At 39.7% G+C, this 19,070-nt stretch overlaps 1 protein-coding gene across 1 annotated transcript; it reads left to right on the top strand.

The window, feature by feature from the left end:
• Positions 1-2,613: 2,613 nt before the first annotated feature.
• IER3IP1 (immediate early response 3 interacting protein 1) lies at positions 2,614-18,423 on the top strand. The gene is made up of 3 exons (XM_058557065.1): positions 2,614-2,779; positions 16,219-16,320; positions 17,215-18,423. Exons 1-3 carry the CDS (start codon positions 2,689-2,691, stop codon positions 17,268-17,270), a joined length of 249 nt encoding a protein of 82 aa, XP_058413048.1. The 5' UTR covers positions 2,614-2,688; the 3' UTR covers positions 17,271-18,423.
• Positions 18,424-19,070: the final 647 nt, after the last annotated feature.

Raw genomic sequence — 19,070 nt, 5'->3', positions numbered from 1 at the left:
GTTCTTGGTTTGGGGATAGATTTTTTTTTTATTAATTTATTTTGTGTGTGTGTGTGAGGAAGATCAGCCCTGAGCTAACATCCATTGCCAATCCTCCTCTTTTTGCTGAGGAAGATTGGCCCTGGGCTAACATCTGTGCCCATCTTCCTCTAATTTATATGGGACACCACCACAGCATGGCTTGACAAGCAGTGCGTCGGTCCGTGCCCGGGATCCGAACCTGCAAACTCCAGGTCGTTGAAGCAGAGCATGGGAACTTAACCGCTACGCCACCAGGCCAGCCCCAGATTTTTTTTTCTTTTTTAACTGAGACAACTATTTTATAAATATATTAACAAATTCCAGGCTTTTGAATTTCTTTGGAAGTAAGGACATCAGAGGAACAATTCTTTTTAAGGATATAATCTGCTGTCATCAGCTTAGGCAACAAGCCTGGGCTTTTGAAAAATAATGAATCAGATAATGTGGTACTAGTACTTGTGTACTATCTTATATTTTAAGCTGCTTTTGCTAGATCCAGAGATTTTGGGTGTTGAAGGAGCCCTAGAAATCATAATCGCCTAATTTTATAGATGAAGTAACAGAGGCCCAGAGAAGTTAACCTGGTTCTTTTGACAATAAAAGAATTGGATCACGTGAGCTGCAACCCAGTGGTGGGTGACACAAAGTGCTAACTGTTGGAGGCTTTATTCTCACCTCTACTCCATCCATCCCCCTTTACCCTCCTCCTCAGTAGACAAACAATCTAGTAAAATCTGTGATTCACTGCTCAACCAAAGCTTCCTGACAAGGACCCCTAGGTACCCCCTCCCCACACCAGCACAGTGTAGAAATCATGGAGTGGTCACTGCCCACTTACAGGAACAACCTTCCTTCTCTATCACCAGTGTCTAGAGTTTTGTGGGCCTTGAAAAACTGGAGGACTTGTTGGTATCCTGTTGTTTCTTTTATTCACTTTACTTTATCTTCCTGTGCCTCTCCCCACCTGATTTGCACTTAGGGACGATTTTGGAGATAGCGTTTATGTATGTCTGTGGGAAATGATACATCTCTTCTTCCCTGTAGGCACTAACCAGCTGACCTATTTTAGCTTAATTTTTTTCTTGAGAGTTTAACTAATTATTCTTTTTTTTTTTTTTTTGGCTAGTATCTCTTCCAGCAGCAGCAACACATGGGCTTCCAAAGTCCTTTCTGGGACAGAATGTGCTGCTTTTCCCTTTTCTGTTTTAGGGGACCCTGAGAAATTCAGGAAGTGATTAGTTTGAGTGCTTGCCCTCAAACAATATCTAAAATTTAACATGATTGGACTCAGCCTCTTCCTGCTGCTGTCAAAGATAAACAAAGCTGGACGCCAATTAGTCAAGACAGATTTTAATCAGTAATACACTATTGCAATGGTGAAGAGGTTCAAGTGTGAACTGAACTCAACTTCAATTTGTACAGAAGTGACAGGGCATTTTTAAAGGGAGAATGAGGGAGTAGAAAGGGAGGTGAGCAGAGGCTCAGTAGAGTCAGTGAAGTGAAAAATTACAAAGGGGTTGTCAGTGTAAATGTTGACTACGCCAGCTGTCTGTTAGCTGGCAGTTATCAAAGTTAGGATTCTATCCTCCCACAGAAACTGCAGGAGAGAGGCCTTATCCTTCCTGATGATTACATTTTAAAGGAATGGTTCTCAGGTCCTTGAGAAAGAAACTCCTGAATTGCAGGATATACATATACATCTCAAAGGGACAGAGGAAGGATCCACAATTGTATGCCCTTTTTAGTGAACTCTAAGAAAGGGTGTTCAAGAGCCTGTTTTCAGGTGTTGGCTACAACAAGCTGTGAATTCTTTTGGCAGCCTTGAGCTTTCTCAGGGAGGCACTTTAAGGGGGGGCTGGGGACATCCAAGGGATGCAGCCTTGAGCTGTTAGAAACTATGTCAACGTTTGTATAAGTCTTTTAACGTGGGGATAGGGGAGTGGATGGAATCATTTGTGTTGAGTATTTGTAGTTATAGGCCAAGGTTGAGGCCTAGTTGAAAAGAGGGCTCAGAGGAGCCTGGCTAGAGTTTGATCAAGGAGAGAACGTTTCTCACTGAGTACTTTTAAGACATGTTATTTTATTTAAAAAAAAAAAAAAATTATTTGCCAAAGCCTCTGCTTCTTCACCTGTAAAATAGGAATATTAACATCTCATACAGCTCTTGGGAGCATCTAGCACAGCGCTGTCCAATAGAAATATAATGCAAGCCTCACATATCATTATCAATGTCCTCATAGCCACATCTTTTAAAAAGTAGAAATAAACAGTAAAAATTAATGTTAGTAATTTATTTTATTTACCTAATATATTCAAAATATCATTTCAACATGTAATCAATATTTAAAAATTATTGGGAGATTTGACGTTATTGTTTCGTGCTATCTTTCAAATCTAGTGTGTATTTTACACTTAACAGCATCTCAGTTTGGACCAACCACATTTCAAGTTTTCAACAGCCACATGTCGTTACCGCATTGGACAGCACAGGTCTGCGGCAGACCCTAGCAGACACGCCTTGCTGACGTAAGCGTGGGGCGGAGCTTCTCGGAGAGCGCGTTTTGGGCCTCACCGGCTCTCGTAGAGGAGCGCCGACCGTGTCGGCGCCACGTCTCCTCCGGCGACGGGAGAGATCTCGGTTGGGCCTCCGGGCGGCTGCGGGCTGCAATGGCGTTTACCTTGTACTCGCTGCTGCAGGCGGCCCTGCTCTGTGTCAATGCCATCGCCGTGCTGCACGAGGAGCGCTTCCTCAAGAACAGTGAGTGGGACCGCGGGCCGGGCTGAGGGGGCGGCGGCGGAGCCCCGGGGGCGCGGACCCGAGCCGGCCGAGTGAGGGGACTGCCTGGGCTGGGACGGACGAGTGGCCGAGGGCTTTGCTCCTGGGGCCCTTCCTTGGGGAGGGAAGCCGAGCCACTTTGGTCTCACCAGGTTGGAAGTCAACAGCGGGGTGAAGATTGTTCAGCAGACGCCCACTGTGTGCGGGACATTGGGGTCGGGATGGGCGAGGGATACAGAGATGAGCCAGGGACGCCCCTACCTGCTGTTAGTTTAGGTTAGTAATTTAATGCACTTCTCTGTGACCGCTTCTAATGGTTAAAAACCTGGGGTCTGAGTTTCCAGTTAAAGAGGGAGGGGCCTGGCTCATTTTGGAGCATAGGTAATGGAAGAATGAACTGATGGAGGGCCGTAGGGGTTCCTGGGCTTTCGGGATAGGAGGAAAGCGCAAGTGTTGGGATTATCACGACACCCAGCCACCCACATTTCAAGAAAAATTTATTCATCACAGCTTATTGGCTGCCTACCATGTGCCAGGCTAAAATCTAAGAATACAAAGATGAAGGCACAAGTTATGCCTACCAGGACCTCACAATCAGCAATCTCCATGCCATCCTGGGCAGGCCACTTCTTGCTGTATGAGGCAGAATTAAGGCAAGATACTGCATGATGTGCTCATTTGTTGCAGTATACCAGATATGTCTGTGTGACTCACTCAGACTCAAACCCATGAGCAAGATTGATTCGTTTCATTTATTCCTTCAGAAGAAATTTATTGAGCACAAATTATGTGCCAGGCCCGTGTAATAGGAGCTGAGGTTACAGCAGTTACCCTGCCCTTCTAATGGAAGTTAATCTAAATAAAAACTAAACAAGTAGTAATAACAAGTATGCAGAATGTTGTGAAGGAGAAGTACAGGTAGATACTAACTTGTGAATCTGAAAACTTCTTGAAGGAAGTGTGTCTAACCCAAAATCTGATAAGTGAGTAAACATTAACCAGGTGAAGATGAAGGGCTGGGAGAAGTTGGGAGGGTGAGGAGTAAGAGCGGTGTGAAAACTGGGGCAGGTGAAAACAAGGTCTTAAGCAGGGCAGTGACATGAACAGATTTGTGTTGTTTGCAAAGATCTTTCTGACTATAGTGTGAAGGACAGATTGGAAGGGTAGAGAGTGGGTGTGGAAAGCACCATTCCAAATAGGGCAAGTAGAGATGCTGGATATAATAGCAGTCAAGTGGGTATCGTTACAGTAATAACTAACACTTAACACCATGTCCCAGGATCTGTATCAGGTGCTTGACATATATTAACTTGTGTAACCCTCGCAACAATCCCATGAGATAGCTACTGTTTTCATCCCCACTTTACAGATTGGGAACGTGAAGCACAAAAGAGAGTAGGTAATTTTTCTAAGATCGCACAGCTAGAAAGTGGCAGAGCTAGGATTCAGCTTAGGCAGTGTGACTCAGCAGTCCATCTTTTTCATCACTATACTATACAGAAAAGTAGAAAGGATTATATTGTGGGTTGAATTTTGACCTCCCCAAAAATGTATTGAAGTCCTAACGTTTGGTACCTGTGAATGTGACCTTATTTGGAAATAGGGTCTTTGCAGGTATAATCAAGTTTAGACGAGGTCACACTGGGTTAGGATGGGCCCTAGATCCAATGAGGTGTCCATATGAGGAGAGAGAGATACAGAGACACACAGACACACACAAGGAAGAAGCCCAAGTGACAACAGAGGCAGAGAGATTGAGATGATGCACCTACAACCCAAAGAATGCCAAGGATTGCCAGTAACTACCAGAGGCTAGGAGAGAGGCATAGACGAGATTATCCCTCAGAACCCCCAAAAGGAACCAACCCTGCCAGCACCTTGATTTTGGACTTCTGGCCTTCAGAACTGTGAGAAAATAAATTTCTGTTGTGTTAAGCCGCCCAATTTGTGGCGCTTTTTTACGGTAGCCTTAGGAAACTAATACAAATCAGAAGATATTTTAAGGGTAGAAAAGGCAGAATTTACTGTTTGGATTGGAAATGAGGGAAAGAGAAAAAAGTCAGAGATCTCTCTTGGTTTTCTGCCTTAAGCAACTGAGTGAAGGATAGTACCTTTACTGGGTTAGAAAGTACTGGAGGCAGGGGCCGGCCCCGTGGCTTAGCAGTTAAGTGCGCGCGCTCCGCTGCTGGCGGCCCGGGTTCGGATCCCGGGCGCTCACCGACGCACCGCTTCTCCAGCCATGCTGAGGCTGCGTCCCACATACAGCAACTAGAAGGATGTGCACCTATGACATAGAACTATCTACTGGGGCTTTGGGGAGAAAATAAATAAATAAATAAAATCTTTAAAAAAAATAAGAAAGTACTGGAGGAAAATTGGGGATGGTGGTGGCGGATAAGAAGGTAAAGAGATAATGAAATAAGTTTTGGATATGCTGAGTCTGAGATTTCTGTGAGATATGCAAGTGGAGATGTGGAATAGTCAGTTGGACTTAAGTCCGTAGAACAGCAGCAAGAGCCAGAGTGGAGGTTAAAATTTGAGTTTGTCAACCACAGATGATAAATGAAGCCGTGTGAAGGGATGAAATTGCTTAGGGAAAGAACAGCGTACAAAGAGAATTGGTGACCAGGACAGTCCTAGAATTTCTTCCAGTATTTAATGTTTAGGTAGAGATGGAAGAGCTGACAGGAGAAATTGATGAGTGAGCAAAACAGAGAGATGGGAAAGTCTAGACCGTGGGTTTCACAGAAGCCACGAAGTGTTTGAAGAAGGAGAAGTAGTACAACAGTGGAATACTCTGAGAAGCCAAGTAAGATAAGGACTGAAACGTGTCCGAAGGATTCAGGATAGTAGAGGTCATTGGTGATTTTACAAGAGCAGTTACAACAGTGGATAAAATCTAGATTGGAATGGGTTGAGAAATGAGTGGAAAGTGATAAGATGGAGACAGCAAAATTATCCAGTGTTATCACGAAGTTGGAGAAAATGAAGAAAAGGTAGCTAGAAGGAGAGGCGGGGATATGTTTTGTGGTGGTGGTTTTGTTTTTAGATAGGAGAGGCTTGAGCATGTCTCAGTAGCGACAATGAGAACTAGCCAGGTCTCTTCAACAAGTCAACGCTATGAAAACAGTGGGGAGAGAGCACTGCAGCAAATATACAAAATACAAGAAAGACAGAAAAAGAGAGAGAGATGTAAGGGAGATATTCATATGGGGTGTGTGGACCTTGATCAAATTCTAGTTCAAACATATCAACTGTAAAAAACCTTTTGGGAACATTGATGAAATTTGAATATGAACTAGATACTAGGTGATATTAAAGAATCACTATAAATTTTGTTAGTATGATAATGGTATTGTAGTTATATGGGAAAATATCCTTATTTTTCAAAAATGCATACTGAAATATTTATTTAGGAGTGAAATCGTTTAGTACCAGTAATTTACTTCTAAAGTATTCAAGCAGAAAAAAGATGACGCACATATGGCAAAAAATTCACAATTATTAAATCTGAGTGATAGGTGTGTTTTAAAACTTTCATAATTAAAGGTAAAAGAATTGCTAATGGAAAGGATCTAGTAATGATAGAGAAGTAAAAAATACAGGAGAAAAGTGAGGTAATTGGTAGCTCAAGGATTCTGAGGTGAAAAGGGATGGGTTCTGAGGTGCAGATGGATGAGATGATATTTAGTAGGAGGTGGGATACTTTCTTCATTGAAAAAGAAGAAAGGATTGGCTGGAGAAGCAGGAGGTTCCTAGATTTGGTGGCAGGAAGTTTTTCTTCATTCCTTATAACAAATGGGCCAATCACTATGAACGAGGTGGAAAAGATGTAGCAGTGAACATGACACAGTGTGTCTGTTCTCATATATCTACAGTATAATGGTAGAACAGATATTTAAAAATAAGCATACAAACAGTTCGTTAGGTCTGGGATAAATGCTTTGAAGAAAGAGAACTGGGTAAGAACCATGGGACTGTCACCTCCTGGTTGAATGAGGACGGTGTCAGTTCCTAAGGAAATAGCATTTAAAGCTGAATCCTGAAATAGAAAAAGGAATTAGTCTATTTTAAGGTACCTTTGGGACTTCCAAGTGGCAATGTCATGTAGGCAGTTGCATATACAGGTCTGGTGCCCAGAAGGGAGGTCTGGGAAAGATTGACCTGTGGGGATTTTCAGTATTGGCTGGTAATTTGAAACCATTAGAATGTAGGCTGTCTCACAGAGAGAGAAGAGGTCCAAAGATTGAGTCCTGAAATTATTTATTCCTGTCAGTTCTTGGTTGCAAGCAACAGAGGCTGATTCTGGCTGATTAAGACAAAAGAAATTTTCTAAGAGTTTATTGGACAAATAGAACAGTGGAACAGAGTGGAGAATCCAAATACAGACCCGTATTTAAATGGATGCTTAATTTATGATAAAGGTAACACAGCAGAGCATGATAGAAACGATGGCCTTTCAATAAATGATTCTGGGTTAACTGGATATCTGAAAAGAAATAAATGAATCTTGACTCTCTACCTCACACTAAACACAGAAGTCAATTGCAAGAGCATTGTAGATCTAAATGGGAAAACTAAAACAAAGCTGAAAGGGCCATTTTATAAGTATTGTAGGTTTTGTGGGTCAAGAGGCAGAATTGAGGCTATTAAGTACATATTTACATAACCATTTAAAAATGAGAAAAACCATTCTTTCTTTTCCCATCTTTATTGAGATATAATTGACATATAACATTGTGTAAGTTTAATATGTACAATGTGATGATTTGATACGCATACATCTTGTGAAATGCTCACCACAATAAGGTTGGTTAACACATAATTATCATTTTGTTGTTGTTGTTTTGGTAAGAATGTTTAAGATCCACTCTCACAGCAACTATCAAGTATACAATACAGTACCATTTTAGAGACCATGCTGTACATTAATTAGATCCCCAGAACTTACTCATCTTATAACTGAAAGTTTGTACCTTTTGACTGACATCTCCCCATTTCCCCCACCACTCAACCCCTGACAACCACCATACTGCTGTCTGTTTCTATGAATGTACTGTTTTTGGATTCCACATATAAGTGAGTTAATATGGTATTTGTCTTTCTCTGTCTGACTTATTTCACTTAGTGTAATGCCTTCAAAGTCCATTCATGTTGTCACAAATGGCAGGGTTTCCTTCTTTTTTATGGCTAATATCCATTGTATATATATACATACCTCATTTTCTTTATCCATTCATCTGTCATTGAACACTTAGGTTGTTTCCATGCCGTGACTATTGTGAATAATGCTACAATGAACATGGGAGTGCAAATATCTCTTCGAGAGAGTGATTTCATCTCTTTTGGATAAATACCCAGAAGTGAGATTGCTGGATCATATAGTAGTTCTATTTTTAATTTTTTGAGTACGTCCATACTGTTTTCCATAGCGGCTGTAGCAATTTCCATTCCCATCAACAGTACATAAGGGTTCCCTTTTCTCCACATTCTTCCCAGCATTTATTACCTTTTGTCTTTTTGAAGATAGCCATTCTAACAAGAGCTAGGTGATATCTCATTGTGGTTTTGATTTGCGTTTCTCTGATGATTAGTGATGTTGAACACCTTTTCATGTGCTTGTTGGCCATTTTTATTTCTTTGGAAAAATGTCTATTCAAGTCCTCCACCCATTTTTACTCGGATCGTTTGAAATACCCTTGTTAATGGAGAGCACTTCCAGAATGGTGGCTTGAGGACCTCCATGGATCCTCTTTCCAATGGAACAACTATAACTAGTGAAAATTATTTCAAAAACAAACATTTAAAGTCTCTGGGAGGGGCTGGCCCAGTGGCATAGTGGTTAAGTTTGCGCACTCCGCTTCGGCAGCCCAGGGTCCACAGGTTCAAATCCTGGGCGCGGACCTATGCACCGCTTATCAACCCATGCTGTGGTGGTGTCCCAGGTAAAGTAGAGGAAGATGGGCACGGATGTTAGCCTGGGGCCAATCTTACTCAGCGAAAAGAGGAGGATTAGCGACAGATGTTAGCTCAGGGCTAATCTTCCTCACGAAATAAATAAATAAATAAAAAAGAAAGTCTCTGGGAGTTGTCATAAGAGCATACAGCAAATGGAGAAATATTTTTTTCAAGAAAATCTATTAAATCTCAGTAAGAACAGTGAGAATCTCTGGCATTTGAGCCATAACCTGCTCTCCCTGTCCTCCCAAAAAAAGCAAAAGGAGGGAAATAAGATTACAGTGAAAATTAATGAAATACAAAGTAGGAAAACAATAGAAAGAATCAACAAAACCAAAAGCTGGTTCCTTGAAAAGATCAACAGAATTGGTAAACCTTTAGCTAGACCAAGAAAAAGGAAAGAAGACTCAAATTACTAAAATCCGAAATGACGGAAGGGGGATATCCCTACTGACCTTAGAGAAATGAAGAAGATTGTAAGGTAATAGTGTGAACAGTTGAATGCCAACAAATTAGATAACTTAAATGAAGTGGACAGATTCCTAAAAAGATACAAACTATTGAACTGACTTAAGAAGAAATAGGAAATCTGATTAGACCTATAATATGTAAAGAGATTGAGTTAGTAATTTAAAATCTTCTAGCAAAGAAAAGCCCAAGATTCAATGCTGGATTCTGCTAAACATTTAAAGAAGACTTAATACCAGTTCTTCACAAATTCTTCCAAAAAATAGGAGGAAGTACTTTCCAACTCATGCCATGAGGCCAGTATTAACCTGGTATGCAAACCAGAGAGAGACATCACAGGAAAAGAAACTACAGACCAATATGTCTTATGAATATAGCCTAACAAAATACTGGCAAGCTAAAGCAAATGGGATTTACCCTGGGAATGCAGAGTTGGTTTAACATTTGAAAATCATTGTAATTCATCATACTAATAAAATAAAAATCACATGATCATCGCAATAGATGCAGAAAAAACATTTGACAAAATCCAACAACTTTTCATGATAAAAACACTCAACAAACTAGGAATAGGAGGGAATTTCCTCAATTTGATAAAGAACATCTATGAAAACCCCCCAGTTAACATATTTAATGATGAAAGACTGAGTGCTTTCTCTGATTAGGAGTAAGAAAAGGATGTCCTCTCTTGCCACTTAGTTTAACATTGTACTGGAGATTCTAGCCAGGGCAATTAGGTGAGAAAGAGGAAATAAAAGACATCCAGATTGTGAGGTTGAAAAAGTAAAACTATCTCTTGTTTGCAGATGACATAATCTTGTATATAGATAATCCTAAGGAATCACTAAAAAACTATTAGAACTAATAAATGAGTTCAGTAAGCTTGCAAGAGACAAGATCAGTAACAAAACTCACTTGTTTTTCTATACATGAACAATCAAAAATGAAATTAAAGAAACAATTTCATTAACAGTATCAAAAAGAATAAAATACTTAGGAATAAACTTGACAGAAGTGCCAGTCTCATTCTATGAAAACTACAAGGCATTGCTGAATGAAATTACAAAAGAATGATATTTTTAAAGATAAAGACATCCCACGTTCATGAATCAGAAGACTTAATATCGTTAAGATGACAATACTTAACAATATTAGTGATTTACAGATTTAATGCAATGCCTATCAAAATCTCAGTTGGCTCTTCTGCAGAAACTAAGTCGATCCTAAAGGAAATGCAAGGGACCCAGAATAGCCAAAACAGTCTTGAAAGAGAATACAGTGCCCAGACTTTACTTCAGACCTGCATTCAAAATTCCTAGAAGTGAAGTTCAGCAGTGTGTCTTTTCCAGATTTCCCGCAGGTGATTGAGATTTGTGCTCCTAGATGAAAATTACTCCCACAAACTATTTGAATGCCCAGATATGTTAATACCTTGCCCTCCAGGACTTTGTCTTCCACATTTCCTCTTTCTCTTCTAACACAGAAATGTTTTGTCTGAGCATGTGTTTTGAATATGGTCCCAGAACTAAGGGAAAACACCACATTGGCTTGTCTAAGTGGATAAGCTATTGTTTTAAAATATCTAAATATGTTTTTAAAAAGAATTTTAAAATATTTTAAGTACTCATTAAATATTGTTTATGTAGGCTCTTAACTCTTCTTGCCTAGATTTTATAGTAACCTCACTGGTCACCGTGCCTCCAGTTCTGCCTCTCTTTGTTCTACCTTCCATCAGAAGCTGAGCATGTTCCTCAGTGGTTTGAAATTCTTGAGTTCTTCAATATCCATAGCCTTCAGTATAAAATTCAAACTTCCTCTTACAAGCCTACCATAATGTGTCCCTTCCCTCCTGACCTTCCCCTTCTTTTACCTTCCCCAGTGTTTACCATGTGTGCCATTCTTCCTGTGGTGCTCTTCCTCACTGCTGAGCCTTTACTCATACTATTTTCTCTGCCTGCAGTGACCTTGACTTACCTCCTTTCTTTGACTGGCTAACTCCTCAGCCTGTCCTTCAAGGGCTACCTCTGGCATTTGCCTCTCCCAGAAACCATCTCTGACCCATTTCATGGGTCATAGCATCACTGCAGTTTCTTTTCTGTCTCCAGTAAGGAGACTGGTGATGACAAGGATCCTCTCTTATCTTTATAATTCCATCAGTCAATGAGTGTTTTCTAAATAACTGAATAGTGTTTCCCGTTATCATTTCTTGCAATTCCTGATTTGAGAGCTATATATTTATATAAATAGTTCAGCCAGTATTTTGACTGTAGTGCAGGGAATGTGTTGTTTCTTCTAGTACTCCACAATGATGCTGATTTCCTTTTTGTACAAGAAAAAAATCACTGTGGATTTTAATACCTGCCAAAATTGTTCTTACTAGTTTTTGTTTGTGGTGCCCAGTATCAATTTGACAAGTATTTATTATGTCTAGTACTAGTTATGAGTGATACAAAAGAAACATTTCCCACACAAAACAGTATATTAGTCAGCTCCAACTGCCATAACAAAATATCATGGACTAGGTGGCTTAAACAAGAGAAATTTATTTTCCCACGGTTCTGGAGGCTGGAAGTCTGAGATCAGGCTGCCAGCATGGTCTGAGTTCTGGTGAGGACTCTTCCAGGCTTGCAGATGGCTGCCTTCTCCCTGTGTCCTCACATGGCTGGGCGGAGAGAGAAAAGGCGTGAGGGAGGGAATCGAGATCTCGCTTTTCCTCTTTTTGTAAGGCCACAGTCCTATCAGATTAGGACCCTACCCTTATGATCCCATTTAACCTTAATTACCTCCTAAAGACCCTGTCTCCAGATACAACCTTTTTGGGAGTTAGGGCTTCAACATATGAATTTGGGGGGAACACAGTTCCGAATGTTAAGAATTGTTCCTTCTTGACTGTCAGTTCATTTTTAAGTGTAAGGCACTGAGAGGCTCATCGGAAGCTCTGGGTATGGGGTTGGGGCTTGTTTACTGGTGGGCCTCACTGTAAAGTGATTGAAGAAGTTAGCTGTTTTGTTGAGACCCCCAAGATGTCCATATCTTAAGTCTTTCTTCCTGGGCAGCTGGCTAATTTCCAGAATTCTAACTTCCTGTCTGCAGAATATAAGTGTTACATGTCCAGACTTACATGAGAGACAAGCAGGGGAAATGGGCAGGAATCTTACACTTTGGTATGCAGACTTTCATTCAGTCCACCCTCCCTGGATGTCCCCAGGTCCAGAGCTTCTGTGTTTCAATCTCTGCTGAGAGTAAACCTCCTGTGTTCCAATGGGGTAAGAGAGGAACAGCCTTCCCATCAGTTCAGTCTAGGGAAAGCGGGGAGGGAGCAGCACTAACTGATCTTATATAGACTTTCAGTTAATCCTCCTGTTTTTCATCCCTGTCGCCCACACTGGCTATTTGAGGTTTCTCTCACCTCTCCAGGGTTTTTGCCACGATTTACCTTAGTTTTTTATTGTGTGTTCCCTGAAGGTTTGGGTTTCAGCTTTCTCTGCTAAGTCAGTTACTATTCCATTTATTTTTTATTGTCCAAATTTTGATCGACTTCTCTTGCCTGGAGACTTCTCTGTTGTTAACTTATTCTTTTGTTGGCATTTTTAGTAGAGTTTCAGGAGAAAGCTAAAAGTGTGTATCCATTGATGAAGTTCAGGACACACTACCCCAAAATATAGCACCTTGGAATATTGAGTATGTTAAGCTGAAGGAGTTTAACAATAGCAGAAGCAGAGAGGTCACTCTGCCCTCCTCCCCCCCTCCCCCTCCTTTCCTGAAAGCAGGAGATAAGTCTCCTGTGTGTACCAGGAGGAAGGGAGACATCCTTATCACCAGAGACAGAATTCAGGGCCTGGAAGGCTATATAAACTTGGTTACTTTTTCACCTTTTACTACCCATAGCCCAAATGCCTTATTCTTGCTAATTCTTCACAAATTTCTTGTTTCTTTGTCTAAAAGGTATAAAAGTTTCCTGCTCTGTTCACTTCTTTGAGTCTTCATTCTCTTGTGAAGGCTGTCGTGTACATGTGGAAATTTAATAATATTTGTATGCTTTTCTCCTTTTAATCTGTCTGTGTCAGTTTAAGTTTCAGGCCTGCCAGGGACTCTAAGAGGGTCAAGGAAAACTTTTTCCTCTCTTAGCCCATCATGTTTAACCAGAACCAGCCTGCTTTCTTACTGTGCAGAGCTGTTATGTAGGTTTATATGAGTAAGACTAAACTAGTTGGGAAATTATCCCAGTCATTCTGCTTTCCCATAGAAATTTTCCTGTAGCAGTTACACAGTTTGGAAAATGACACAGCTGACGGTGGTGGTGATTTTGTGTTTCGTGTCTGGCTGGAGATGAATATGAAATAGTTTTTACCACATTATAAGTAGTTAAAGACTGGTACTACATCTTTGAACTTAGATTACAAAACGAGGACTGCCATATGGTGGAGAATGCAGATCGAGCTGCCTAGAAGACTAAGACAAATATATGGAAGAAAGAAATTATATAAAACTTGTAATATAGTAAAAGCAAATGTTGGAGAAGCAGCATAAGTATATTTGCTTGCCAGAGAGAGAAGTAGATCTGGAAGTAGGAGGCAAGATGCAAGTATATCTTCTGAAATTGTTTTTAGCTTGGAAGAAATATTGGAAGATTTCTTCCCCCCTCCCCAAAAGCTACAATTGAATGATTGGTTCATGTTATACTTCATGTCTTAAAAATAAAGTTCTTTGGAAGTCTTATCTACGATCCTAGAATTTACCTTATCTTACTTTATCCCAGATTTACTCAATCTACTATAATTCAGTTTAATTCCACAAACATTTACTAAGTACTTGCTGTGGGGTGGTGGGTAGAAGAGAGTGGAAAGTTGAAGAAAGACTAAATTCAGCTCCTATCTTCCAGGATTTTTTAATCTAATGGAAGACACTTGAAAACAACTAACCAAGAAAGAGAACAAAGTTGCTACAATCAGTAGCAACTATTTGGGGAGCAAAGAGAAAGAAGGTTTATTATGACATGGGAGGGAATTAGGAAAGACCTTGACATTGAAATCAACGAGACCTAGATTCATAAGGTGCCTTTGACATGTACAGAAATTAGTGGGTAATTCAGTGTGAATAGGAATACTTGGAAGGTTGTGGTAGGATATAAGGCTAGAATGTCAATTTAAGGAGTTTTTTTTTTTTTTTTCTGTGAGGAGATCAGCCCTGAGCTAACATCCGCCAATCCTCCTCTTTTTTTGCTGAGGAAGACGGCCCTGGGCTAACATCGGTGCCTATCTTCCTCCACTTTATATGGGACGCCGCCACAGCATGGCCCACCAAGCAGTACTTCGGTGCGCGCCCGGGATCCGAACCAGCGAACCCCGGGCCGCCGCAGCGGAGCGCGCGCACCCAACCGCTTGCGCCACCGGGCCGGCCCCAATTTAAGGAGTTTTTAACTTCATTTAATAGACAGTGGGAATTATGACACATTGTGAGGTAGAAAGATCTGACCCTTTAAGGGAGAAAACTCGCGTTGAGACAGCAAGATTGCAGAGGCATGTATTGAAAGAGTCTCGAAAGAAATAGTAGCAGCTGTGATAGTAATCACTGTGATGGTGATTGTACTACGGGAGCTCAAAAAAGAGTGACACCCCTGTGGACTGGGAAGGCTGTAAGTCCAATGTGAGCTAAGCCTTGAAGGGTGAGTGGGAGTCAAAATACATCAGCTCTGTTGTGAACTTCAATTTTTTTTTTTTTTTTTGTGAGGAAGATCAGCCCTGAGGTAACATCTTCCAATCCTCCTCTTTTTACTGAGGAAGAGGGCCCTGGGCTAACATTCGTGCCCATCTTCCTCCACTTTATATGGGATGCTGCCACAGCATGGCTTGACAAGCAGTGCGTCGGTGCGCGCCCGGATCCAAACCTGCAAACCCCGGGCCACGACAGCGGAGCCTGCGCACTTAACCGCTTGCATCACTGGGCCGGCCCCGTGAACTTGAATTTTAAATTAGTTTAATATCACAACATCTCTCAGTGTTGATGTGACAAAGCAAGCAACCATTATTTAACCTTTAATTCAACCAAATCAAAGTTGATTGAGCAAAGTGAAGTCTTGTTTCCTAATACTTGGTTCTTTCATTTATAAAATAAAGACTTGGTCTCTATCTTCAAGTTTAAGGGTTAGCATGTCAGGAATTAATTAAGCCCTCTAGTCATATGAGATAAAAAAAAAAATACATAGTCATATGAGATGAAAAATGGACCTGAAGTGAGGACAGGAGAAGGACACGTTGCAAAAAGGAGGACATGTAAGTCTAGAAGAATGTGTAAGGCAATAACAAAAGAAATAGCAGATAAAGGTTAAGAAATAATGATTTATAATATCAGGAAAATGATACAGAAGAAAGTAAAAGACTCAATTACAGAAAATAAGTGGGGTAGTGGGCTAAATTCCTCTCCTGAAAATTGAGAATTGAGGAGGAATGATCAAGTTAAAGAACAATGTGCCCCTGCTGGCGGGATAGAGCATGCTGTGAAGGCATCTCACAAGCCTTGACCAAGCTGTGACCAGGTTTACGTTAAAATTTCCCCCAAGAAATGTAGGTGATGAATCTCAGCTACAACATTTTTATACCGATAATTATGTTGGGTTTTATAAATTCTGAATTGAGCTAATTAATTATTCCACTTGACGATATGCTTTGGTTTTCAGTTCTGACCTGAAAATGTTTTGTGTGTTCATTTAAAAACAGAGAAAAAAACCGATTAGGGAGTCACAACGGTCATCTTTACTGAATTAAATGCCATGGAATAATTTATTAGACTGTAGTTGATTTTATAAAATCAAGGTGGAAATGAAATGAGTCTTTGCTGCTTATCAAAAGTAAAAATTATACTCTAAAGTTTTTAAGTCATGACTTTTTATTTTATGTTTTTAACAAAGGCTCAAAATAATCTTTAGAAGATGACTAATGAGGGAGCGAGGGGAGTGCATCATAAATTTTAACACAGATAATCATGTTTATATGCAGTTGGCTGGGGAACAGACCAGGGAATTGGCGGATTCGGAGAGGAGCCAGGAATTAAATCTCAGCTAACGAACCTTATTCGATCTGTAAGAACTGTGATGAGAGGTAAGAAGAAAAACTAGTGGAACACTCTTAAGTTTTAATTTTGTGGTTTGATTTAAGTAGCAAAGTTTCCGAGTGTGAATACTATCACGTACCATTTTCGCAGTGGGAATTTTTTTCTCTTTAACCTGGCTTTACTGCTTTCATAGTTTGCCTCTTATTTTTGTTTAAGCTAGTTGATGCAAATGGAATGATCAGTGATATAATCCGTTTGTATGTTACCTCTCAGAGTTGAAAGACAATGATGTTCTTGCCTTTTGAAAACTCGGTTGCTTCCAAGTAGTAAAGTCATCTAGAGTATTGTAAGGCTTTCAAGAGAAAAATAAAGGTCCCCTATCTGTTATTCTATTATAAAATATTTTAGAGCAACTCAAGAAAGAAGAATTTAAAACCTTTTATTTAAAACCGTGAAAATTAGGATCTCTCTCTCGTCTCTCTGTCTCCCTCTTTCTTTATATAGCTGCCTTAATCACAGCTCACAACTTTGGATAGAATGATAAATAAGTTCATTCTTAATTTAGTGATGAAGCTATGGAATCTTCTTTGCACTGTATTTCTAACGTCAGATGTCACTGGCAGTAGAATGTAAGTCTACTTCTGCCTGGGTCCAGTGTGCTTCTCTGTTCCCAGAGCTGCACCAGCACTATCCACAGATGTTTTTGTATTGATCTAGTTCTACCAGTGTGAACCTTATCCCCAGTCACACAAGCCTCTTTCAAGTAAGTTTTGGATTTTATGATCCAGTGCATGTTTGAATGTTTCTCTGTTACAAGTATTTGCAACATGATTATGATGACATATTGTTAGTATTTTTATCCTTCCTGGATGCTAGTAACTATGACTTAGTTTTTTCCTGATATTTCCTGTATAGTAACAAACTGTTTTGTTTCTTTGCAGTGCCATTGATAATAGTAAACTCAATTGCAATTGTATTGCTTTTATTATTTGGATGAAGATCAATGGGGGAAATGGAGATTCAGAAGAAGAGCTGCCAGCAGAAGTTATTACTTCAGTCTTTATTGGAGTATACGTATCTTAGCTGGCTGTCCTTGGACTTGACAAAAATGTAATCCTGACAATAAAACCAGAATCCCTATTTATCTGATTTTTTTAAATGTTGCACTTATAGTTTCATTAGAAAAAGATCAGATCATCAGAGGCAGTAACTATCCAGGACTGGAATACATTTGATTGCTGACTGTTAATAAAAGTTTATGCTATGCTAATAATTGTTAAAAGGGTACAGGACTGTCATTTCTGTGTTTTTAGAGATTTTTCTCTCTCACTTCTCAGGGATGAGTTTTTTTTTCAAAGTTTTGAAGTTCCTTGTGACTTAGCTATGATATGAGAGTGATTATCTTCCTAGATAAAATTTAAAGGATTTTTTAAAAGTAATTACGACATATAAAATGATAACTAGGTAATTTGGATAATTTTATTTTGAACTGTTTGATTAAATATTTTGTCTATATATTGTCTCAGCTATGAAAAATTTATAGTAACTATTGAGAAGCAGTACTCTCTGATTTCAGGGAGAATTCTAATTTTGTAAGTCAGATAGTCACATGATGATTGTGTTTTTGTTTTAAGTTCTTTTCATGCATTTGTTATTTTATTAATTGGCCTGAATGATGAGACCAGATTAGTATCTACATATTTTTGTTGGTAGAAAAACCTGTGTAGAAAAGTCCATGCCCTTTTTACAATGATGACTTATTTTTTTTAATCAGCGTAAATATTAGCCTGCAAGAGCAATCCTAAACAATGACAATTAAACTATACTACATAAGAAGACTTTATTGTGAAGCATTTACCCCTCCCCAAATTATCACATTTCCATCTCTTTGAGTAGCACAAGAAGCAGTGTGATTCTTAATTCTTCATTCTGTCTGTCAGTAGAGCATTCATGCTGGATAAGTTGTTTTTTGTTTTGTTTTTATGTCTTAGACCATCCCATATTTGCTCATCCCGTAATACAGCTTTATGCAGAAAGATTATGTAAATGGTTTTTCTGGAAATTATCAGTTATAATACTTTAAAGGGTGTGGAATGGCATCTTTGTTTATAGGAGAACATTTCTAAATAAAAGTTAAATTTCGAAGTCAACCACTTGTTTTTGTACCTTAGTATATACCTGTCAGTGTTAACTGAATTAATCTCATTTTGTGTGTAATACTTCTTATATATGTTCCTTGCTGTAAAATCACTGAGCACAGATTTAATGAAAGTAAACATTCACAATCCATTTTTTGCTTCAATGAATTAACTGAATTGCTGACATATATCAAGAAGACTCATGAGCAGCTTTTAATCTGTAACTTAAGTTACTTCTGAAACTTTGGAGCAGGTATTGAATGCCTCTTGGCCATGTCTGAGCTAGAGATGGATGATCTCTGGGCCTCGGGTTTGCAGCTCAACCAAAGAAATGTACCAGGGATTCTTAGTTGATTACTTAGCTCATGTGAGTAACTAACATATTTGGCACTTAGAGGCAATGTTCTTTTGGCCTGACAAAGATCTGATGCATGAATCCGAGTTTAAGTCACTGAACAGATTCGAAAGAAGCCGTTAATTGAGAGCACTCCCATTTCTCCACAGGCTATGAGCCATACAGAATTTTAAAAAGAAAAGAGAGACCTTGGCCTAAGGCCATTTTCATGTCAGACATTACAACACACCTTCATGTTCATTTAGTTTCGGGATACTGTCCAAGTTCACACTCCAATGAGCGGCAGTCACAGCAGGGCAGGATC

Source organism: Diceros bicornis, chromosome 16 (assembly GCF_020826845.1).
Source record: "Diceros bicornis minor isolate mBicDic1 chromosome 16, mDicBic1.mat.cur, whole genome shotgun sequence".
NCBI classification, from domain to species: Eukaryota; Metazoa; Chordata; class Mammalia; order Perissodactyla; family Rhinocerotidae; genus Diceros; species Diceros bicornis.
This window is presented reverse-complemented; position numbering and strand designations above follow the sequence as displayed.